Below are 25,028 nucleotides of genomic sequence, written 5' to 3'. Positions count from 1 at the left end.
TAAAATTTAAACATTTAACTCATTGCAATTTCATTAATCAATGAATAAGCAATCAGCAAACAAAAAATAGTCTTGAAAAAATAAACCGATGGGTGAAAAAAATTGCAGAAAAAAAATGTTCAAAATTTACTTTCTACCTTGTAAAACATACTTTCCTTCATAACAATATGAAAAAAAATCACAGGTCCCCGCAAGGAAGATTTCCAAAACCAAAAAGGTTAATCTTGATACCACAATAATATTTTTCGTGCTTCCAACTTTTATTTTAAGAAATAGAAGGGTGGTCCGTTGGTCGTACCCTGTCCGTTGGTGGAACATCTCCCCTACATGGCGAGGAGACATCAAAAAACAGCAACAATCTTTTCGCCTTTATGATGCTGTGCTGTGTACGGTGACGAGAGACCATTCTGTGCGTATGACGAGATAGTCTAGCTATTGTACGCATTGACGTCACTGGGAAAGCAACTCTAACCATAACACATCTGATTGGCTAAGCAGCTTGTGACGTTTTGCAAAACGAGTGAGGATTGGATAAAACGAAGGCGTTTTTTGACGTTTTTGGACGTGGGGAAAGCAACTTTGATAGTTGATTTCCCTGGAGCCTCAGTGATTGTTTCTGACAGGAGCGTTTGCGTTAATTGGCATTTATAGGCAAGACATGCGGTTTGGTGAGGACTTAAACTACTCACAAGCGTTACGAGTAATTCTAGTCACGAACACAGTAATCTCAAGTTAAAATAGACTTGATAAAAATAATAAAAAGTTAAACCTAGAATTCAGTCATTATATTTTGCATAGTTTTCGCTCAGGTAAGCACTGCTTTCTACTTTCCCTCACCGATCGTCACTGATAGCATGAGACTTGTACAAAATTGAATGCTCGTGAAACGGCGAAGATGTTGTATCAAGTATCGCTTCTAATAGCCTTAAAGTCAGATGTGATGGGAAAATTCGGTTCATCGTGGGTAGCCATTGCATTGGGGTCGATTTGAGCGCTCCGGTGATCGGGTCTCCGCATTGACTCCCCTAATTGAACGTCAACTTTTTCCATGTGTGCACATCCTCCACGGCCTGGGTCGGTACGTTGTCGTCATGTGGAAGCTTGCAACCATCGAGGAATCTGTCAGGTAAACAAGGTCATGAACTCCCATAGGCTACTTGCTTTGACTACAGATGAGCTGCCAGAGTAAGATTGACCCAACCCTGGCATCACGCCAAAGCTTATATAGGTGTCTGTGCCAAGGTTTATAATGGTGTAAAGCAGGGCTACTCAACTGGCGGACCGCGGTCCGAGTCCGGATCTTCTGGGTGTTGAAGGTGGACCTCGGGCTTCTGTAAGAATAACCTCATTGCCACATTTTAGGGCCTCTTTAAACAGATTTCGATTAGGGAAAAGCAATGTTTTTGTGATTATCCAAGGAGCTGGGGGCTTCGCCCCCAGACCCCCCAACGCTTTGCCGTCTTCTCTGATGTGTGATCCACACAGCTACACTACAAAGAAACACAATACCGTACATTTTTTCCTTTTTTATTTCTTTGTTTGTGTCAGACAAATATCCAAGTCGTGTTACATACTACCTGAAAAGTGTTTCGGTGCTCGTAGGCTACTGGTTGTTTAATTTTCGTGGTTGAATATGAAATATTCACCGGACCGCAAAAATATTCAACTTGTCAAAATAGACCTTTGCTAACATTAGTTGAGTAGCCCTGGTGTAAAGGTAAAGCTGTTGTTGAAGTAATTCGCCCAAGCGCACACACACATCGAGAGTTTGTTCGTTTCTGAAGCTGGTTTTTTGTTCATTAAGTATCGGTGGGAAAATATTTCAATTCCGGAAAACATTTGTTTGTTTAATTGTTTTTTTAATCTTCGAGATAAAGAAGAGTAAAGAGTTTGAGAACTTTTATAACATGTCTTCTGCAAGATAGGATTGAAATATAACACAAGTAGTTTGTGTGGTTGAGGCTCAAACTTAGCATCAAGAAGGATAGTTCAAAACTAAAAAGCAGATCTTAAAAACTTTTTTTACCAGTAGACTATTGCTACCACTCTACATTGCTTTTGACTCTTCAGTGTCGCGTTATTCATAGGTCTATCGTTCGTTAGATATTTTTTTATTGTTGTGATTGAACACGGTATCGAACCCACATTTACCGATCAAACATTGAGACTTTACTTGCCAAGCTAGTTAAGGAAACCAATACAGTTTGGCCTGTAGCCTAAATGGAAGCAATACTCCCGCCAAGGTGGTTAAGCACATTAGTCATTGTTGTTTTAAGTAAGACTTCGTTCTTGCTTTTTTGCTGAGCTTTTCATAACATTAGTTGACTTCCCCATTCAACAATTCATCTGAAAAATGTCTGATCTTTCGGGTCAATCAAGAAGTCGTTTATTTCTGTATAATTTGACACAGAGAACAATCGAACTGTAACAATGCCTTTGTCCACTTATTTATGCAGATGCTGCTACATTGTGAAGTCATAATGAACTTAAAAAAAATATTTTTTTGAACTTTAAGCATTTAATCTGTACGGCACATGACAAAGCATGTTGTTATAAATGAAGTAGAACGGCCTACAAAAACAAACTTATTTAATAAATTCAAACATTTAGTCTACATATAATATCGCAAAAAGACTAGTTATACTCTATATTTTGCTTTTACCACAGAATTGGACCAATGACAAGAGGACCTTTAGTACAATTGTGGCATTTTGTTGCTTTCACAGCATGACCCTGTATTGGTGGCACAATTTGACGTTAGCAATGTGTTTATAAATTTAGCTGTAAATTCTTTTCAACTCTTTTATTACTTTTGTTTTGATGGGGAGCATTGTTAAAGAATAAATACCAAAGTTTCCAAGCTTAGAGATTCATGAAATTGTCTGTCATAAATAACATTTTTGAACAATCGGCACCTTGTTGACCCAACGCTCATGAAAAAACCGCATTGCCTTGAAACTTAACATATCAAAACGTTGTCAACGCTGTGTGGAATGTAAAAAAAACAGGTCGGACATATCTTGGCTTAAGACGTAGGCAAGAGAGGGGGGAAGGAAGGACATCTATCCTTGGAGCGACATTAGAAGGATCCAAATTAATTGTTTTATTGAAAGTTGTCAATAATACTACAGGCTCACAGTCACACTTTTAACCATTGAACGTACACATCTAACACTCCTAATCATCCCTGGCGCTAGAAATGTAGCCTACTTACCATACTGGTATCGGTGTTTTTAAGTCGCCAATCAAAGTGGAACAGTTGCTTTAGTTACTGCCAAGAAGTGGAACAAAAGTAATTCAGTCATTTCAGGCGGAAAGAAACAAGAGAGACCAGTGGCGTAGCCAGAGGGGTTGAGGGTTTCAACCCCTCCCCCCTTGGCACGCGTGTGACGTCACGATATTGAGAATGATGCTTTCAGTCTCTTTATGTCTAAAACAAAGTTTGCCTAATTTTAAACGAAACTGCATTAAAAGAGCGAGTTTTGCCAATACCAAACATTCAAATATCTCAGCCAGGAACAAGAAAACATAGAGACTTGGCTTTAATTCCGAAAAATGCCGAAGAAAAAATGATATCCTTTTTGACAGGAATATTCATACCCACATTTTTGTTGAAAATGCTCTCAGAATGCACCAAATTCAATGTAATTTTTCAAAATTTTCTGGGGGAGGCCCTCCAGACCCCCCGCCGCTGGTGTCGTCTTAGGCAAACACGCCGTCGGGCTTCGCCCGCCGGTCGTCAACCCCCCCCCCCCCTTTCAAAATTTCTGGCTACGCCACTGAGAGAGGCATTTAATCCAACGAGCCATATTCGAGGAATTGTTTGAAACAAAATGCAATATTTTAATGTGTATATTTAATTCAATTTATTCGTACTGTGTTAACGATGTTTATACACAAACACTAAATCAACATGAACTCAATTAGAGAAATCATAAAATTAAACGGAAACTGAATTCAAACAACACACAGTATAACAAATTTATATTTGCTACCCGGTTGTCTGGATATCTTTGGCTGGAAGTGTTAGCTTAGAAATGACATCATAGTTACGTTTAAACGATGTCACAAATCTTGAGTTAAAACAATTAGTAAACTTCACTTTGAATTGCAATGCAAATAACATGATGTTGCTAAAACTATTGAAACAACTCATTTGGAAGGAGAGGCAAACAGCTTGTGACGTAATGTGAGGTCACTGATGGGTCATTGCTGACGTCATGAAGACGCACAACTAGCTGGTAGCGCAACTGAAAAGTACTTTTTGGATACGAAATTGTTTGTTAGTTGTGCGTCATATTTTTAAACTTGAAAAACTCGACAAAGTTCAAAATTAATTTGATTTTCCATTTTGTTTTTATTTTTTTGTCATTCCTTGGTTGCTGGCACAGAAAAGTCAAATCTAAAAATGTTTTAATCCTAAGTAATTGACACTTGAAAATAACTCATACAAAAAATTTCTTTCCTTAATATATCTTCTAATCTTTGAAAAAAAACTAACGTTCACTGTCAGCAGTTTGTGTTCACTCGTCCATGACCACAACACCCTTGTGACGTATGGAGGGCGGCGGAGGAGAGTAAAGCATCGAAACGACTCGAAGAGTTACGAAACATCACAATTGAGTTTGTTTAAAGCAAAACCATTTCGAAATAAGACGCTTAATAAGGATTGTTCTATTCATTGTTTGTTTCGAAAAGCTTTCGAAACATAATAAAAAGCTGCAAGAACAGAAAGAGAAACTGTCAATACTTCATACGTCAACAATAATCCTGCAGCAAAAAGACCTTGCACCATGCTTTTCAATCCTTTAACAAAATCATCAAAACGTAAGAAAATAATTGTTTGTCTAATGCTTTTTTCTCTGTTATAATCAAGCCAAAGCAGAATTCATTACCCATCACTAAAAGAACAATTTCTTCTTACTTGGTTTCACAAACGAAAGGATTGTTTTAAGTCTCATCACGATTTGCCACATCCATCTTTACAACGGTTACTGACGCAGCATTAACGTTGGAACAAAGAATATTACGAGGTTATGCACTGAAGGTTCTTGTGGTGAATTGAATGAAGTTCTTAGACGCCTAATCGACAGTGGCCACGAGTTCTTGCTTGGTTCTTGTCGTGCATCACTTGTTGCATCATACTTGGCCGTTTTCGCCATTGTTACAACACAACACAGGTCGCTCCGCCGACAAGCTTGGTAGCAAAACTTCCTTGATAGTTTGAGAAGTTTCAAAGTCACGTGACATTCAAGGCTGCGCACAACAATGCACAAAACGAAAAGAAAACGATAATTCGAAGGTTGAAAACTCTGAGTTGAGTCGCGTCGTTTGGTCGAGTGAAGTCGATGTCACTTTTCACTGACGCACTTTCCGGGGGAGGTTCAAGTGCCATTGGGAGCAAATGGAGGTTTTCTGATATCTCATTATCAACAACCTCTTTCATTATTGAAATGTTTTCATGCATTTCACCAGTCGTTGTGATAATAGGCGCTCTCGTGGTCGGTTGATGAGGAGGGGAGCCGTTGTCATGGGAAGTATTGTGAGATCGACCAACATCGATCTTCATCGTAACTGAAGAACCCGCATCCACCATCGCGATAATCTTGTGGCCATCTTCCTTGCTGATCATCAGAGAAACTGCTCGAGTACCTAAAGCAAAAAAAAGTGTTTCACTCGATTATGTGGTAGCTTCAAATTTTATCATTATTTCAAAGATATTTCGAATTGATGACCACATCAACAATATGATTGTACGATGTACCACCCTTGGTGACATTGTTCCGGTAAGCAATGAATAAATTAACCGTGCAAGATTTCTCCAACCCAGATTTCAATGAATGATTCTTTGAGCTTTCCCACTAAAGTGAGAACACATTGCTGCCGTGTAATTGATCTATAAACAGAGTGCGCGTTAGTTATAAACCTCACAGTTTGACACTGACTTTATTTTGAGATGAAGGAAGACGAGGATTTCTTTATTTAGTCGATGTTAAAAACATTATTTTTGATGTACTTTTTCTTCTCAGTGCCTCCACAATACTGAAAGCTACTCTCATCAATAGCAAATCGAACACCACAAACATTCTATTTGACAAATAGTTTAAAAAATTGCCCAAAAAACTATTGCACCTTCTCATAAAGCAAATTACAAGCTTGGCAAGATTGCGATGATTTTAAATTTATAAAAAGTTCTTGTGTAAAGACAAGAGAAATACATGCGAACAAATTGCTATGTGCTACCTACCGAGTAAGTGCAGAATCTCAGCCTATCATTAACTAACGGAGGTGCCTCTTACCGCTTCTACTCAGGCACGCAAAAATAATATCCACAACTATTCTGCAAGTGCCGATTACTGAGGCGCAACTTGTTCGCACGTTTATCATTTCGTAGAACAGGATTTTAAAATTAAAAAAAAAAACTCTGTATTTTAAACAAGTTTAAAAATTTCACAATTTAAACGTGTAAACTACGTTGTTTTTTTCAACAAAAAAATCAGCAATTTTACGAACAGTGTAAGTGTGTTCATTTCGAAGGCGTCACTCTCTAATATCAGCTTACACAGCGTTTGTTAAATTGCAGGCTATGGGCACTGCTGCACTGGGCAGTGTACTTGGCCAACTGACCTTCAATACAACAATATTCTTACACTGTATGTCGGTTCTAAATATTAGAACCAGTCGGTTTTGTTGCTTCACTATTTCCCTCATCATTTGAGAATTTTAAAAGTTTGTTCTGAGCTGCTTTTACGTTTAATTGTTAAAGGTAACGTTGTCAGTGAATTGTTTTATTGTTAGATTGCGCTCGTTATCGCCACAAAGGACGCCAGCTTTCGCTAAATGCTTTCATCATTTGTATGCTTGCCAAGGTTTTATTTGTGTCTAATTTTTTAAACTAACTTGTATCACGACACAATGTTTTGCAAATAATACTAAAGTAGTATTTCCTTAAATTATATAATTGTACTTTCTTCAAGCGGAAAGTATTTTTCACTAATTCAATTTGCAAATTGGATAATTTTCGTTTGAAAATGTTTGCTTGACTGCAAACACACTTAAGGGTGATTCAAGCCGTTAATCGCCCAACGTTGATTTTATGTAAATCCGATATCGCCTGACGTTTTCCAACGCTAAATTATTATTTTTGCTGGAATAGCGTTTTCTACAGCTCTGCTAATGGAGAACTATCCTCAGTGTAACAATTATGAGGAAATGAGGAAACAATCGGCGCTTATTGTCAAATAGTTGCAGATTTGTGACAGGCATGACGAACCCGGTGTCGCGGATTCGCCATACCACGCCACGGTTGATGACGATAACATCTGAGGTTTCATGCAGTGGCTGTAAGTGACACGGGCATTGTGGCATAACCATCGTCGGTGCATGTTTCAATGTATTCTTATCTTGCCAAACAATATAAGTGTTTGAACCAAATATTTCCTTTCATTTTATTTTTGAATTTAATTTTTAATGAGAAATTTTGTTTCGTTTAAACGCAGTTCGTTTCGGATGCTTCTCGTCTGTCATCCTTTCACATTAGAGGTTTGGTTTTTCCTACCAAACCAATTCGTTCATTTTTTATCGACGCCGAGATGGTGCGTCTTTTGGACATATTGTAGTTGCTGATCTAATTACACTGTTGGGTGGGAAATACCCCCAAGAAAAGAAACATCATTGTCAACGTCACTGCACATTTTAATAACGTAACAATGGTAGATTTGAAAATCTTTTGTTGATTACATGTTCCTGTCATTCATGAAGCGGCAATCTTGTTACATTCCCACGTTTAATTGCAACGAATGCGAAGTGAGAGTTCATTTTTAGATTCAGCTTATCATTAATTTCATCATTTTTTGAAAGTTGTCCTGTCACAAATAAGACCTGTTAAGTTCCAACATAGAAATTTTAAGTTGTAAAATTTCTAAAATAACCATCGCCATGTATCGAATTGTTTCGTTTGTCATCATAAGAAAACAATGAACAACAACATCAGAATGACAACAATAAGTTTAATGCCAGAAGATGCAGATCGAATGTTTCTGCTGCAGTTATGACGTCAATGAAGATGTGCAGTCGTTAATCTACAACGGAGAAAGTTGATTTATGTTATTTTTTATTTTCTTACGTCATTGTGATGTTATGCTCATGTAAGCAATTCTCATACCACTGTGACGTCAGTGGCACTGTGACGTCAGAGACACTGTCCGCTTATGATGTTTTTTTAACAAAGCAAATTTTTGAGAGTAACAGAAGATTTGGAGAAACAGCTTTCTTTCCGTTTCGCCAAAGAAGCCAAGCAAGCTCTTGACCCTTACGTCTATTTTTGAGTTTCTAATTATCCGCTCACCAAACCACCCACCGATGCTTAAAATAACCCAAGCTACTTTTGAAAAGTCTCAGTTAAAGTTTGAACTCGAGAACTAACAGACGGGGTTTGTTACGTGACAATCATACATGGGATTGGGTCGAAGTATCATTCAGTGACTCACACGGGTCCAGGTGATGTTGAAGATTGGGTGACAAATTATTTCAATTTATTATTATTTATTCAATTATCACATTCGCTTCATTCAAGCCTTTGGTTTGTGATTCACAAGCTGTTTCTATTGCTTCAAAATAAGACTCTTGTTACCACATTATTGCTTAATAGAGGCTTAGCGACTTGATGCTGACTTTTAACAGCACTTCAATGACGCAAATCACTTCAACTTGGATGTTTTTTTTTAATACTAACCCTAACCAACTGCTCCATGTGACTTGTAAGTCATTTAATTTGGTAGCCACTTTAACAAGTCGAAATTCTGCCACTGAAATTGACTACAATGCAACCGCCAACCAATCAGAACGTGTTATAAGAAGCTACCGTCCAATTGTGACCCTTCTAGCACTCATCCAGAGAGTTCATGCTTGTTTTGAACTTTATTTGGTAATTACAGAAGAAAAAGAGCAATAGCAGTGGTGAGAATCGAACACGCGTCAATGAAATGACTACTTTTTAGCCCTAACCCCTAAGCCAACCAACTGACAAAAAATCCATCACTTAATTTGCTTTCTATCATCTTCTTTTCGTCATTTTTTACGTCACTTAAACCGTAACTTATGATTGGTTGACGGTTTCATTCTAATCAATTTCAGTGGCAGAATTTCGACTTGTTAAAGTGGCTACCATTTAATTTGAGGTTGACTGCAGTATTTCTATTTGAAAAATTGTTTTTGGTTTAATATTTCTCTTCACCAGTAACAACTACTGTAATCCGATCATCATGACTGGAATTTATGCAGAGAATACTCAATTGACATGTGTGAATGCACTAACAAGAAATTCCCTATTGCTGTGATGCATGCTTATGACAACACAATGCATGCCTACCGCAGCTGATAAATTCAACGCAAATACATTAATATCTAAATACTGTACCAACACTTGGCGAACTGCAAAGACGCCAAACAGAACCGGTTTAAGACCTTTGCAGCAATTATACCACATCTGATCTATCTGAGCTACTTCAATCAGTATCAACTTAAAACACAAGAAAACAGCAGAAAGACGGTAATTGAAAAAGTACAATAACCAGGTCTTTGGCGAACGTTATTAATGTTGCCGGCCTGCCAGGAGCAACTCAACTGATCGTTCAAACTTTATGAAGTTCCCAAGTTAATAAAAACGTTGTATCGTGGTTGCAGTCACGTGGTGCTTCATCCAATCATCAGCACAGAGCTGGGAATCAGAATGTTTTCGAATTGTATTCGCTACATGTCGTGCGTTGTTCATTGTTATAGTGGCGTCGAAGCACCGATTGGTTGCCCGCTGGACGGTTGATGACAACCCCTGATTTTATGCCAAGTAGGTCACTGTAAGGACGCGCGCTAACGAGATTAACGCGATTTCATGGCTCTGTGGTGGAAGAATTTTTTAGTTCAATTAAAAATGGAAACCGTAGTTGCATCGAGCGCCTGTGGTCTTTATCAACACAAGATTTGTGTCAAAACACGTCGAGGCTCAAAAACACAAACCCAACTGCAGGAATGATAAGTCAGTTTACATCATATTGATGTGTATATACGTTCATGAAATGGGTCTTAGCGAATGAAAAAATCTGACTCTTTTATGATGATTCACCTGTTTTAGGTTGTCTTGCCCAAAATATAATTTCACCCAATGGTAGCCAACAAGTAGAAGAGAAATGTTGATTGGGGGGTAATAAATCTTAATAATTGTTTAATAGACTCCAGAGGCCGCAGGTTATAAGCCGCCACTTATAAAAAGCGTTGCATTCACTGCAGCGTCGCACATCCATCACAATTTAGGCGGGAATTCAATCTCGATGCGTGGATTCTGGTCGGGGCAAAGAGCAGCAGCCGAGGAAGTATCTATTGTCAATTTCGACCGCGTGGTGGCGATGTGATGAGTGAGTCGACGATGATTTTGACTCAGTATCTGGCCCATTAAGCAGCCACTGTGCCGCATGAAAGCGCAGTGTGACCCAACAACCAAGCAAACAATCTCAATTGTTTCGTAAACCTCAGGCGACTGATACATTGCACGGCTTCAGTCAGGAAGATGGTTCTTTGTCGTGTGAGTTTGCCTTTTTTACGTTACCTAATGCAAATTAAGCCAGTTTTATGTTTGGTAATTTCGCATTAATTGCATTTATTTTCAGTCATGAGCAATGAACAGGTGACTTTCTGCTAAACAAATTAGCAAAGTTTTGACTATTGAAAACATGTTCTACATTTGCAAGCACCAAACGTTACTTCACGTAAAACCAACATAAGATCGCTTTCCAACCTGAAGTGTTTTCAGACCTTTCGCGTCACATCAATCAATCCAAGTTACGACCCGTCAGCGCCATCGCGCCTAATTCAAAAGTTTAACAACAATTCACCATAAATGGTCTCACAATGTTTTAACTGCGAAACTTCTTGTTTTGTGATAGCCTAAATCTAGATGCAAACCGGTGACATTGGGAAATCATTTGGTTTTGCGACTCAGGCACCAGCTCTAAGTGCCAGTCACAAAAACATTTAAATTGTGGATTCGTCTCAAACCATTGACGTAAGCCATGAAGTCACTTTCCCATGACGTAATCAGATAGGCAACTGGCACATGTCACCAGTATGATGGATGGCGATGTGCAACCACAGGTAGGTTATAGATGAAATAAAAACTGAATATTTTGGAGCTACATTGCTGAAAATCTTAGTGACTGCAGGTACACAAGTAAGAATATATCAGATTCTTTGCAAAAGCTAACACACCGGTTTTAAAACAAACGAAAACGTTACTACTAATTAAATAAAAACTGCTAATGTGATTTTCAAACCGTGTTGCCATGATATTGAATCTGAATAACTTGTTTGGTTATCCAATGCCGCACAATCGTTTGTTTCTGACGCAACAATAATGAGTGAGCGACTTTGCTTCGATAAGTGGCCTAGATGTATCAGTTTGTGCTAAGCTGCCTATATAGATATGCAGTCACTGCATTGCAGTTACGAGGTTACAAGGGCATGAAAGCCAGTAAACACAACACATTCATTACTTCCGCTTCTAAAACACGAAACAAACTGGTTTATATATCTGGTTCATTTCTTTTGAAAGAAATTGTCTGTGCCCTTCAAATATTGATGGCAATTTGTTACAACTTGTTGGAAAGTGTAGCGAGCAGTTATGCGAAAACAAAAGAGTATCATCCCGTCACAGACCTTTCTATTGCTTGATAGAAGAATGTTAAGTAATGTTTGAACAGATAGCCAAGTTCAGTCAACCATGACTTGTGACGGTCGCTTGAAAATATTTCAAATCTTTAAATCTTTCTCATTTTTCATTTAAGGCAAAGAGAACTAAAAGTTTTGAATGCAACCAAAGACCAATTACTTATGAATGCGCATCTTGAAATGTATTCAGACTTCACTATCAAGTAATCAAGCAACTTCAGGTTAAGTTGGTCTTTATTCTTTCAAACAACAAATTCTTCAGTCGCAGTTATAAACTTTTCGAAGATTCTGGCGTTTGTGTATTCATAACTACATGAAAGAACAACGAGTAAGATTTGAAAATATTTTTTAGTACATTTGTCAAAGCTTTTGTCTTCATCTAACTTGAACACGACCGCGTTGAATTAACAAAAACAGTCACATGTAATTGACGTGCATTGTTACGAATTTTTTTTTGCTAGTAGACATTTGCAGCATAGAGTTGTGCGAGAGCGTTGCATGCACGATATTTATAATGAACAAAAATAGTTTCCATTGTTTCTGCGTCAGCGTTGAGAGAATTGTTTGGAAAAGGAAGTTAAGCCCCCGACAGTCTACGACATAATCTTCTTTGTGTCCTCAATTGTTGTTTAAATAATGAAAGACAATCCTGATAATCCAATTCAGTCTGTTAGCATTACTGCTTCACAGAGGGTTTTGTTTACGCTTTCTCACCAAACAAAGCTATTTCTGAGCAAACAATCAAAAGGACAGAACTGCTGCAAAAGAAACAGATGCAAAATTCCAAGGTCTCAGCAACCGGAAATTTAACGGGCTTGTTTTCACCATTTTCAAGAAATTTGTTTGTGCCTTTTCGTTATCATGTCGCCTTCATAGACAATGCGTGCGATCGCGATCGCCGTTTTATCAATCGACAACAGTCGCAATAGCGCAAAGCTTCAAAGATCTGTGACCAATTTAGTATTTTTCTCTCTGATACTGGTAACTCAACATCGTTAATGTTCGTAACCGCGTTCACTATTCAGAAATACAACGAAAAGTGCGATATGCACCAATCAAATGCAAAATCTGAGTCACTTAACTATACAGTAGTGGCTACTTATAAGAAGTTGAAATTTATTATATTTTACAAATTTTATCAGATTCTGATGAGGACTTAAGTTAAGCCGAAAACGTCGGATAAACTATGTGTAGATATTTAAACTTTTACACATTTTTACAAATCATTTTTACACATTGAATTTTCAAAGAAAACACAAACTGTACAACCGTGCAAGGCCAAACAGCGAACTACCAAGCCACAAACTCACCAGCTGTGTTCATGATTTCTGTCCTTCCCTTCCTATCGTTGTAGATCACGACCGCTACCGCTTTGTTCACTTCTGACAGACGGATCTTGTTAAAGAAATAACATTTACCCCTTTCAATGAGAGCGATCCAGGGCTCTCCCTTGGGAATCTGCTCCCTATTTCCAATATAATGATTGCAGCCGTAGTGAGTCTTTAAGTTTGGATCATGAAGATGAACAACTTTTCCAGAAACAGATTCAGTTTTGGAATGATATCCAAACTTTCCAAATGCTGAATGGGAGATCGAGATATCGTCTCCTCCAGAAGATACTTTCACCATAGCTTCTGTCCATGATGTTACCTCCACACTTTTAGATGTCTTCTTGGAGGATGTTGTTGTGGTCGAATTAGATTGTTCCTGCTTCTGTGCGTTTAGCCTGCTTGAGTGCAGAAGTGAAAGCATGTCGTCATGTGGCGGTTGTTCCATATCTCGTCTCCGCGCGCGATTACGGCGCGATTTTCGTTTTCCTCTTTCATCGGAATTTTTGTTTCCATTCTTTCGGGCATGGACGTTTTCATTTCCCGCAAACAGAACTAAAATGATTACGATGACGCTGATGTAGATTTTTAAAGCAATCATTTGCTTCAATTTCATTTTTGCGGGTAAAAATATTTTCTACTTTCTCATAAAAAATTAATCTGTCAGACAAAATAAAAGTTTTAAACAACGTTTATAAAAACGATCAACACAAAATGAATGAGTACTATAAACTAAGCACTTTTCTTCCATTGTATAATTTTAGTTAAACGAATCTTCAACGCTTCCCCTTTTAAAGCTGCTATTGTAACTAGTCCCTGCCTTTTAATCAAAATTTATATTTGCTATTTTTCAGATTCAAGCTTTGTTGAATTTTCTTTTTAATCTAATTCCTTAATCTAATTTTTAATTCCAATTTAAAGAAACCGATTGGAATCAAAGTGTTGCTGCTCGGAAAGTTCAATATTTCTGCCGCTCACAAGCTTTGCCTTCTGTCCGCCCGTCGTCGCTTCTTTTTTCTTTTTGCTGCATATCACGCTTGAATCTTTACACGGCGACTCTCGTCGCGATACAATCGATTCTTTTCCTTCATGCATGTGATGATGACGTTACCGCGACGAGGTTAATGACGGGGTCAGCGTCATCTGTGTCGTCATAGTTATTATCTGATATCGAAATTCTAAAAAATCGCGGCTTTCCGATACCTAGAAAGTTCATTGTGTCCGATCTGCTGAGATGTTTTTTGTTTGTCGCTTACACCTGGTGGTTGAAGATTTAGATTAAGTATCTCAGCATAGCCGAGATAACATTCGTAAATGAAGTTGAACAAATATCTGCATTATACGTTAACCATCTGCATCAACTATCTTGTATGAAAGATGTTGGATATTGTTGTTGTTGTCGAAGTGAAGACGAATGTCACTCAAGCAATCTAAATAAAGCGTCTGCACAGACATGCCTTCCAATGAAGAAGACAGACAAGCGACATGCCGTTGTTGTTTGTTTACATCACAAACGAAGTTATTTGCAAACAATGCTGAAACCGTTTGCAGTTTTGTGTTCTTTCAATATAAAATTACGTCGAATCATAGCAAATAAAATTTCACTTTTTAACAGTTTGGTCTCCAGCACAACTGTTTCGCCATTTTGTTTTTTAAAATTGTCTCGAAAGAATGATGGAAGTGTTGAGGGACATCTAGCGGAATGAGTGACAATCTTTAAACTGTCAACTTCGGTGACCGACCCAAGCGTCAGTGGTTCTGCAAATCCAGCAAGATGAGGGCCAGCAGTGCTGCTCAGTCAGATTTCATGCAGGCGGAGGTCTTCTTTCTAACTGTGACGTCAGAAGACGTCGGCGAATAAATTTATGCTCCAAGTATTGAGAAAAAAATGTGAAGTTATTATCAAGATTTCAACGCGCGACTTTATTATCAAGATTTCAATTATCATCATGGCATAATACATCTTCTTGGTGCGATCTGTTCCTCAGATTAGATGAAAATCCTTCGTCGTTATCTCGCAAGGGTTTTTATCGTCAAATAAAAAGCAATTTTTTTCCTTGTATCTTGGGTTTGGTTTTGATGAATCGATTACAAATAATTTGGTGTAAAATCAAAATGTGAAAATAATTCGACTTTGATAAAAATGGCGTCGAAAAATTGTAAGCAGAGATTGATGCACCCAAAAAGCATCTTGAAAATAATGCTTGAAAACAATCAAAATTTTGAATTTTTTCATTCCTATATAACCTCACTCTCTCGTTTCAGTCTTGAGAATCCCATGGTAGGACATGGTCGGGGTGATGGGCTGAAGCATGACATGCAGCTGGATGACCAAGGCGTCTTTTGCCGCAATCAGTCACACTCACAGGCCAACTAGTAAATTAGTTCACATTCATAATAATGCACATACGTTGTATCAACATGGTTGTGGTATTGGTCAGCTGCTCTACAATTCCGTTAATTTGCTGACTTTCCTGCAAGTCAGGATGGCCGAGTGGTCTAAGGCGCCAGACTCAAGAACATTGTTCTTCGCCGTTGATCGGTGATTGGGTGTTCTGGTCTCCGAATGGAGGCGTGGGTTCGAATCCCACTTCTGACATGTTTTGTATGAAATTCATTTTTCTATTGATTTACTCATTATTCGACAGTGAAATATTTGTTGAAGAAAGCGTCTCCAGCTCACTTTATTGATTAACACCTTAATAATATTATTTAATCCGTATAAGTTGTTGTCTGCCATATTTTTATGCGCAGACTACTTTTCACCTAAAGTTAGATGCTATTCGCTTATTTTTATCAATTAGGCTAAGTACCAATTCCATACAACATCACCGGAGATTCATCTAAAAACGCCATCTATGGCTTCCTGTCAGCTTCTCGAACATGGTCGCATCTAAGGCCGTGTGAGCACCATTGTGTGCCCCCTGAAATCCAATGGTAAGCCCCTATGTTTAGTGATGGCTCTAAAAATTAGGACAAGAAAGCGTTAGAGTATAACCGCAAACTCTTTCAATGTAGAGAAAAAATTCACATTCATCATTCCAACAAGAGTAAACAACTTTAAGATTTTAAAATAGTAAATAGCCTAAGCCGACAATGCAGTAAGTTAGCAGGGTCTGGGAAGAAGTGGAGAAGAACCAGACGTTTAATACTGTAACGTTAAATTATAAGATAAATGGACAACGCAAAACTTAATGACCGAAAAAGTAAAGCTGGAGAAAAAATGTGGCGGCTTGACCCCCAATATTTTTTGACAGATACATTCTTGTTTTGGTTACTTTTTAGACATTTTTGGCGCAATAATGTTTTTGTTTATATTAAGATGCACACTTTGTATGTGACCATAGGTCGTTTTGTATGTAATCAAATTCATCAAATTAAAATGGGATTTGCGTAGAAGGTTTGGTTTAAATTTAAGCCACCTTATCATTTAAAAAAAAATATTCACGATCACAGAAGGATTTCAATGACGTATTTCTTCAAAATTTGTATAGCCTGTTGTGGCGTAGTATTTCAGCAGTCTAGAGCTTCGAAAATCTATCTGAGGTGTCACCACCTTTACTTCACCAATAATACTTTCACGAAACATTTCACTGTATAGCTTGTCACCATTAACACTGAAATTTATCGATACACTTGTAGGTTAACGAGGCTATTTGAGTGAGCAGTGTTTACGTCAGAATATTGCATTATTTTGTTAGTTTTTTGTGGGATACAAAAGCTTTTTACTCCCTTAATCCACTTTTAAAACCTTGTGGGCTATGGCAAAAATCGCTATAGTTAAGTGAAGAAAATGTGGTTGAGCGAGCAAAGCGAGCGAGAAAATTTTATAAAAATGAAAAAAAGCTTTGGAAGAGAGTTTGCTTTGTTGAACCATAGAGAAATAAAACAAAGTAACCTTAGCGGGTTTAACTTAATTTTTTACACACAAAAAATATATCATAATTAAAATAAACTCAAACGTTTTCGACACGTATGTGTGTCCTCATCAGGAATTAAATCTGCAATATACATAAAATGAAAATCGTAAGATAAATTTGACTTTGCACTGTAACTGCAACGATACTCTCGACTGAAAAGAACAAACTGAACAAATGATACATTATGCGGTGGGAAACAGATCGCATGAGGTGTAAACTTCAGATATTGGACAAAACAATTAGAACACACACAAAAGGAACGATGAGCCACAGGCGAATAACTGCCGGTTGAGAGACGGGTTATTACGTTTGATTCTTATGGCTTCCATGATCTTAGTCTGAAAATCAGATCTGCCTCGAGAGATGATTTTAAATTGGTCGATCGAGACATTGCCAGTGCACGTTTCACAAGAGGCGATGTGCTCTTTAATTGCACTTTTAGTTGTTAGGTTTGGGTTTAAGTGCACTTAGCAAATCTTTCAGCAAACTTTTATATCAATATTATTTTGTTGGCAAGACTAAACCCCAACTCCCATAAAATCACAATCTTACCTAATGTTTTCCATGTCGATAATTTTAGCTGTTTTTGAAGTGTGGGGCGGGTTGCGTGAACAGTGACCGTGACAATAGAGTCACGCGTGATTGCTGCTGACTTTCATGGTTGTGCCGAATCCCAATCCCACCACCACGGTGGCCACTCGAATGAACGACCTCGCACTTCCTTTGACATGCAGCGATACACCATGACGTCACAATTCTGCAGCGCAAGGTGTCTGCATTGGGACACACCGCAACAATGTAGATCTCCAGCACGACTTAACGTTTACGTTTTGTCGCTTCTACCTTCATTAGACCTCTGCTATGTTATGGTACGTATCATTTTTCGCTTTGTTCGTCAGAAACCGAGACAATTTGATTAATGAAAAATACTGAAACGAAACCATAACAGAAAAGACAAAAAAACGAAATAATTTGCACAAAAATAAAAAACTTGCATTTAAAAAATAAATAAAAGCATCATACGTGATGACGGAATCAGTCTTCCAGGTGCTTGATAAGAGTAAGCGCGATTTTTTTTTTTTAAATGACGAAAAAGTAGTTTGGCAACAGTCCAGGTAAAAGAAAGACCACTTTTTGTCCAGGAAAGAATTCAGCTGCTAACCAAATAACTCAAAACACATCAGAAAAAGGTTAAAATACTGCATTGGGCGAGAATTCCTACACCGGAAATCGAACCCGGGCCCCTAGGTGAAAGCCAAGAATTCTAACCACTCACTAGACTGGACCATATACGAATTGTTCACAGTCTTGGCGTTAGGTTTTCGAAACGAACACTCAGAAATAATTTGACCTCCAGTTTCTATGTGCTACGGCCAGACAGATGTATTCAGTGTTTTATTATTATTTTACAAAAAATATAAATATTGCTTTCAAAGCATTTAGCGAGGCCTCTATTTGAAGCTGTTCTGTGATATTTTTCGCAGCTTAAATTGTTTTCATATTCATTAAATATTTTACTGAAGATTCCGCCTTTAGGCTACGGTGATGAAAGCTTTATCAATAAATTATACAAGTTTTCGAACCTGATTGATTTGTTTACTTATTAGATAAAAATGTTGCCAAAAATAAGTGATCCCACCTTAACAAAGAGATTTTCTCATTTAGCTCGAAGCAATCCTTCTTCGTGGGAGTCTCCATTGTTGCTAATCTTGTCGTTCATTCTGACGTCACAATATGAAGATCAATTGCGCGTTTCGTTCTGGTTGGTTGGAGGTGAAAGATCACCATGCTTTAATACGAGCTCCCCTTCAACACATTCTTGAATTCGGCGAAACGTGTTGCAATTAGAACAAATTGTTCATGTCACAAACGGTCCACGTGCCTCTGTACAATATCTCGTCTAAATACAATATCTCCTTCCAAATGAATATATTATCTTCGCTAAAACAAAAAGCTTGAGCAAAACTTTTGCATGAAATTTGAACCTAAATCCGTCTTTAAGATCGAGAAGGTTAGACGAAAAAAAGAAACTGAGTATTTCGACACAAAAACTACCTAAGACAAAACATTTTGGTGTCAAGTGTTAAAAAATTAAAGCAGCCTAAAGATTGTGGCTTTTCTGGCCGTGTCCATTGCAGTTTGCAGACACAAAATTTTCTTGCTTACTAAAAAAAAACGTTCACCAAAGACAGCAATTTTGGGGTTGTTCTTGTCAGTCTATTATTATTGTCTCTTTATTTATTTGAAAATTAAATTTGAATGTTATGCTTGAATACTGAAAAGTTTGGGTGTTCATCAGGACAATTATTATCGTTTCTAGCAAGAGTTGCAACGTTCATCTGATGAAAGTGAAAGTAAAATTAACAATAAAATGAAGTAATTGCTTGAAATAAATGAAATAATTTTCTCAATCTAGTCTCGTTCAGTTTGCATCTTTGAAACCATCGTTGAGCAATAAAGACAACAAAATCCGTTGTTGTTACATTGATTCAACGTCTGCAGACAACAAAGAGGGATAGCACTGAGTGACATAAAAAAAATTTTGACGTCATTCTCTTCTATCGATTGAGCATTAGTTGATTGTGAATTTCACAGTAAGACGTCGTCTCCTGCATGGTCTAGTGGTTAGGATTCCTGGCTTTCACCCAGGCGGCCCGGGTTCGATTCCCGGTGTAGGAACATTTCTTGCATTGGTGGTTCAGTGGTAGAATCCTCGCCTGCCACGCGGGGGGCCCGGGTTCGATTCCCGGCCAATGCACATTTTTCTTTTCATAAACGCAATGTTGTGTTTTGTGATTCATATTCAAAATAATAGTTTTCTGGGAAGCCTTTTCTTCGCTTTTAGGTCTTGAATCTTTGAAAAATCATATTTGTGCAAAGTCGTTTACGTAGCTAAGTCACGTAGGCCTACTTCATTTGAAAAAAAGGTTGTATAGGCTACTTTGTTTAGTGTGAAAGAAAATACAATAGTAGCGTGCGAGCCACCGGGCCGCTTTACTAGCGGTTCGGTGAAGGTTAGGGCATGGCCACATCCAAAAGTCAAATTGTTGTTCAGTAGCAAAATAAAAAACTGCTTCATTGTAGGCTAGTTGTTGTTGTTGAGCAATTTTCAGTCGGTTCATTATTACATTGTTGTTCGGTTGCCGTCGCGATCATCTCTGTCACCTTCTTTCATTTCTTCCAGACCTTGGTTTGGTTTTGAATCTTTATCCTCGGACTGACAAAGCCTTGATTGGTTATTCCTGGTAGTTTCGCATACTTGTAGACTAGAGGCTCTTGACGCAGGGCCGGTTACCGAGATTGGCAGAGTGACGTTTTTCGATTGTTGAAGTGTTGTTATCGAGGTATTATTCCATTCATTAGGTGCCGCTGAATGGAGAGCAGTCCTGAAATGCGTTGCTCAAGCACACACCCCGAGAGTCGAACCACTCAGAACCAGCGCAGCGTCATCTTGAGCCAAGCCGAGCATGAGTTTGAACCTTGAGCAGCAACCATGGTTCTTTCACGATCGTCTTTGGAACAATCAACTGGCCGCGCGTTGGCAGGTGGATAACTGAGCACTCCAGCAGGGCATGAAGTTTTGTCCATCTAATGAAGACAATTAAAAGAAACTGAGTAGAAGCAGTGGCGCAGCCAGACCTTCAACAATGGGGGGGAAAAATATTGACAGTGCAAGAGTAGTCAGGAATTTTTAAAGGGGGGGTGTTGACGGCCGGCGGGCGAAGCCCGATGGCGTGTTCGCCGAAGGCGACACTTGGCGGCGGGGGGCCTCCCCCAGAAAATTTTGAAAAATTACTTTCAGTTTGGTTCATTCTGAGAGCATTTTCAACAAAATTGTGGGTATGAATATTCCTGTAAAATGGTGCTGTCCGGTGGCATAGCAAAAGGATAAGATCATGTTTTCTTCGGCATTTTTCGGAAATAAAGCTAAGTTTCTATGTTTTCTTGTTGCTAATTCCAGACTGAGATATTTGAATGTTTGGTATTGGCAAAACTCGCTCTTTTAATGCAGTTTCGTTTAAAATTAGGCAAACTTTTTTTTAGAGACATAGGTTGATTGCTTTTTTTGTGAGATTATTACAGTTTTATTATTTAACAATTTTCTCCTTGGTTGATCCAAAAAGCGATCTTTTTCCGGTAAGTCACTAACTTTTATGCTTTAAAGTCAACCCAAAGTTTAGAAAATGATTACTATAGCGAAATCGATTCTTAACTTAATAAATTACGGTACACTAAGAGGTTAGATTGTTGTGCAAATGCCAGCATTTGATGAATGCAAAATAGCAGTAACGTCATAGACTACATCCTGATGAGTGTCAAACAAAAAGCTTTGAGAGAATGAAGTTACTTTATTTCTGATATATTCAAGTTTTGTATAATGAATAGCTGTTTAGACGTTAATCTAGATCGAACAAGCGATCTCAGCAGTTCTAGATGGCTTGCATCCTTGCACAGTTTGACGTGAAATTACACCATAGGCTAAACCTTTTCTTGCAAACAATGTATTAACATCCGTAAATTCAATTTGAAAGGTTGAAACCCCCCCCCTTGGCTACGCCACTGGTGCAAGACATGCAAGACAGTGATATATTATTTAATTTCTCTTGTTTTCTACTGCTATTGTCTACTTTAATATAGCCCAGCAAAAGTCCCACATTTTTGACATGTCTGATCTGTTGACAAAAAATAAAATTCAAAATAAATCACAGTTTGATTCCGTATGGAACTTGCAACTGCTATAGCTAGCGAAATTCTGCGTAGCTTTTTGCCAGATTGAAAAACCATTTTTTACAAATGCACTTTCTGATTATCCAACAGTCTGTTAGTTAAATATGCCTCATGATTTTGACTAGTCTGTTAGTTGACAGAGAAATTATCAAATACTGTACTGAAACGCTGTGAAAACGTTTTTCCATGCTTGGAAAATACAGATGTCAAAACATAGTAGATATATCAAACGCAGAGGCGGTCACATGCGTATTGCGTAGCCTTTGACATTGTGAGAATTGAGGCTAATAAAGGTTAATGGAATAAATATACTGTGACGCCCACCGGGCGTAGTTCAACTGCAATAAATACTCAGCCGGTGTTAAATGATTTTTTATTCTTAATATTTTTTCTTTCTATCCACGAAGATTTCATCAGGAAAATGCACAATATCAAATGATAAGTTTAAAACACAAGATTAGAGAACAATTTTTATATTTCTTATCAAGATGCCAAAAATGCAGTATGACGGAACAATACAGTTAAAGTCAACATATTTCTACGTTTATTAGACGTAAAAACAAGCTTCACTGAAAGTAAAAATAATCAAGCAAATGAAGTATCTTCTGACAGGTGTCAAACCCACAACAATGCTTGATATGAACGACTCGGTTACATGTCTTGTAATGCAAAGAAATTTATTCTCACACGAGTCAGTTCAATCACATATAGCTGAATATCGATTTCGATCAGCTAGAAGCTAGATTATCTTCAGTTAAGCTTATTCAAATAGAATAAGAATATCTGAAGATGATCTAGTTTCTAGCTGATCGAAATCGATATTTAGCTATATGTGATTGAACTGACTTGTGTGAGAATAAATTTCTTTGCAAGTAAAAATAATCAATTAACACGCCAACCCCATCCAGCTTAATCTGCTGATTTTATATCGATTCAACGCCCTACAACGTTAAAAAGGCACAATCTTGCTCGCGGGGACGCAAGTGTTCCAATTTAAAGGCAATAAGCAACGCAATATCCTCAGAAATAAAAGAATGAGAAAATAATTTTACTACAAGTGAAACGTATTTTAACGTCCAAAAAACGTAGGAACATGTTGACTTTAGTTGCATTATTTCGTCATACTGCATTTTTTGCATCTTAATACGTATATAATATAATTGTTCGCTCAGTTTGTGTTTTAAACTTTATCGTCATTATATTGCGCATGAAATCTTCGTGGATAGGATAAAGAAACATTAAGAATAAAAAATCATTTAACACCGGTGGAGCATAATTGCAGTTCAATAGAATAAACTTTAACTAATATTAACAGGACCATGGCCACCTGGAGATGCGGCCTGATTTGTCACATTTTGCAGATTTTGATTACAGCTACTGCTAGTGTTTGACTGACATTTTTTGAGATGTTTTTACTTTTTGCGGTTTCCAAATGATATAAAATCTTTTTGTTGCCTTGGGGAAGCAGTAGCAAATGAGAAAAAGTAAGTTGAAAAACGCAAAATCAGACTGTTATTGAAAATTAACAGTCTGACTAATATCTTCGAAATCGAATTTTCTTTGTTTTTCAACATGTGAGAATGTTAAAACCTACGTTCTCTTTTTTTCATCTACTGTGTCATCTGGGGAAAAGAATAAAGAAAGCGTAAAAATCTAATTTTTAGAAAAATTTATTTAAACGTTTGCCAAAAGTTAGAAGAACCTGGAAATTTCTGCAAAATGTGACAAATCAGGCCATATCTTTAGGTGGCCATGACAGGACTATAGCATATCAAGCTGTTGAAAACTCGACAGGGAAAGCAAAATGTGGCATCCTTAGCTTCTGAATACTCCAGCCAGAGATAGTCATCAAACCACTGGTTACTTACTGTATTACTTTAGTAGACTTCGTTGAGTTAAATCTACATTATATCCTTGAAACATTGAATGACCCACTGCTGTATTCACTGCCACCACTCAAGAACCAAGCAAGAGCCAAACTGCTGAACAGCCGGTAACAATTGTTACGTGACAGGCAGCAGGCGAAGTACGTGAATAGAATCACAAAATCGTAATAATAACAGCAGCAAGAAGAGCAAGTTTAAAATAAAAGAGAAAGCTTTTACCCCCCCCTTGCAACTTGAGTTGACTTCAGGTTGGGATCCAACTTTTAAACAAAAATAACAATATGTAATAATATAAAAAAAATAAAAAGATGATGCCCAAAACATTGGGGGGGGGGGGGCAGCTGCCCCGCCTGCTCCCCCTCTGCCGGCGCCACCGAGTAGAAGGCTATAAATCAGGGGTTCTTAAACCTTTTGGGCTGCGCCCTCCCAGGCGTCACTTGTAGCCTAAAGCTTTGTGCCTCCCCCTTTTCTCGCTTAAGCTATAATTTTGGGTTTGTGGTTGTGCTAACTAGGGGGAAGTGTGGGACCTATGGAACACTTTTTTTGAAATGGTCATAACTTTTGTATTTTAACTTCAAACAACCTAAATTTTGGATTATATTATGCTGGTGGGTGGTTTTAACTTATGATAAAGCGAAATAAAAATATGTTGATTGGTTAGCTTGTTACGAAAAAAAACAAAAATTTTGCGAAATGTTCCATTGATCCCACCCCTATGGGACCAATGGAGCACCCGATGGGACCTATGGAACGCTATTGCATTAGAGCTAAAAGCACTGCTCATTGTCAAGCAAAATCTAGATTTTTAACAAAGCACCACGGAAAACATTCAACACCAATCGAAAAAAACGAATACACAGAAAAATAACAAAAAATGAAACCCACAAAATAAAGTCACGTGGTAAAGTTGTTAGGCTACTAAAAATATTAAAAACCTAAAAACTCTACCCCTCCAAATTTAAACTTTCTTACTGAAGTGCAGGCGTTTCCAAGATGTCACCTTTCAAAGTGAATTCCTTATTCCGAAGTTTTCAGTAGAAACACTATGCAACGAACATTATATATTGAACAGTGTTGCCACTAACAAATTTTGGTTAATAGGGTTCACATTGAACAGTAACATTTCAGCAACGACCGCATGCAGAGCTTATTTAAAACCGCAGTGTCTCTTTCTTAGTTTTTTACCATTTAAATGACAAATCCAGCCAGAATAATGATAGCGCCCCTTAGAGATCACACATAAGACAAATCAACACTAAATTTCAACACACTGCACAACCGCTTGGTTTGTGCAGCCGCATAAGGAGGAGGCAGAATCTTTTCAATGTCATGAGTGGCAATATAGGCCAAATCTTCAACTTCAGGAAACGCAAATGCATTTTTAATTTTTTTTTGACCTTTCCAAAAAACTGATTTCAAAGTCATGATCTTCATCTAGCCCACTGATC

The 25,028-nt window shown here is 37.8% G+C and overlaps 1 protein-coding gene and 3 non-coding genes across 4 annotated transcripts; 3 read left to right on the top strand and 1 right to left on the bottom strand.

Annotated features, from left to right (window-relative positions):
* Positions 1-3,855: 3,855 nt before the first annotated feature.
* LOC145782741 (uncharacterized) lies at positions 3,856-13,695 on the bottom strand. Its single transcript, XM_082594500.1, has 2 exons — positions 13,029-13,695; positions 3,856-5,652 (listed from the first exon to the last, which is right to left on the bottom strand). Exons 1-2 carry the CDS (start codon positions 13,660-13,662, stop codon positions 5,240-5,242), a joined length of 1,047 nt encoding a protein of 348 aa, XP_082450626.1. The 5' UTR covers positions 13,663-13,695; the 3' UTR covers positions 3,856-5,239.
* A 1,831-nt stretch (positions 13,696-15,526) lies between these two features.
* On the top strand, positions 15,527-15,645 carry Trnal-caa (transfer RNA leucine (anticodon CAA)). Its single transcript has 2 exons — positions 15,527-15,564; positions 15,600-15,645. It is a non-coding gene; the product is annotated as a tRNA-Leu (tRNA).
* Positions 15,646-19,573: 3,928 nt separating this feature from the next.
* On the top strand, positions 19,574-19,645 carry Trnae-uuc (transfer RNA glutamic acid (anticodon UUC)). The gene has a single exon. It is a non-coding gene; the product is annotated as a tRNA-Glu (tRNA).
* Positions 19,646-19,653: 8 nt separating this feature from the next.
* On the top strand, positions 19,654-19,724 carry Trnag-gcc (transfer RNA glycine (anticodon GCC)). The gene has a single exon. It is a non-coding gene; the product is annotated as a tRNA-Gly (tRNA).
* Positions 19,725-25,028: the final 5,304 nt, after the last annotated feature.

Source organism: Aplidium turbinatum, chromosome 14 (genome assembly GCF_918807975.1).
Source record: "Aplidium turbinatum chromosome 14, kaAplTurb1.1, whole genome shotgun sequence".
NCBI classification, from domain to species: Eukaryota; Metazoa; Chordata; class Ascidiacea; order Aplousobranchia; family Polyclinidae; genus Aplidium; species Aplidium turbinatum.
This window is presented reverse-complemented; position numbering and strand designations above follow the sequence as displayed.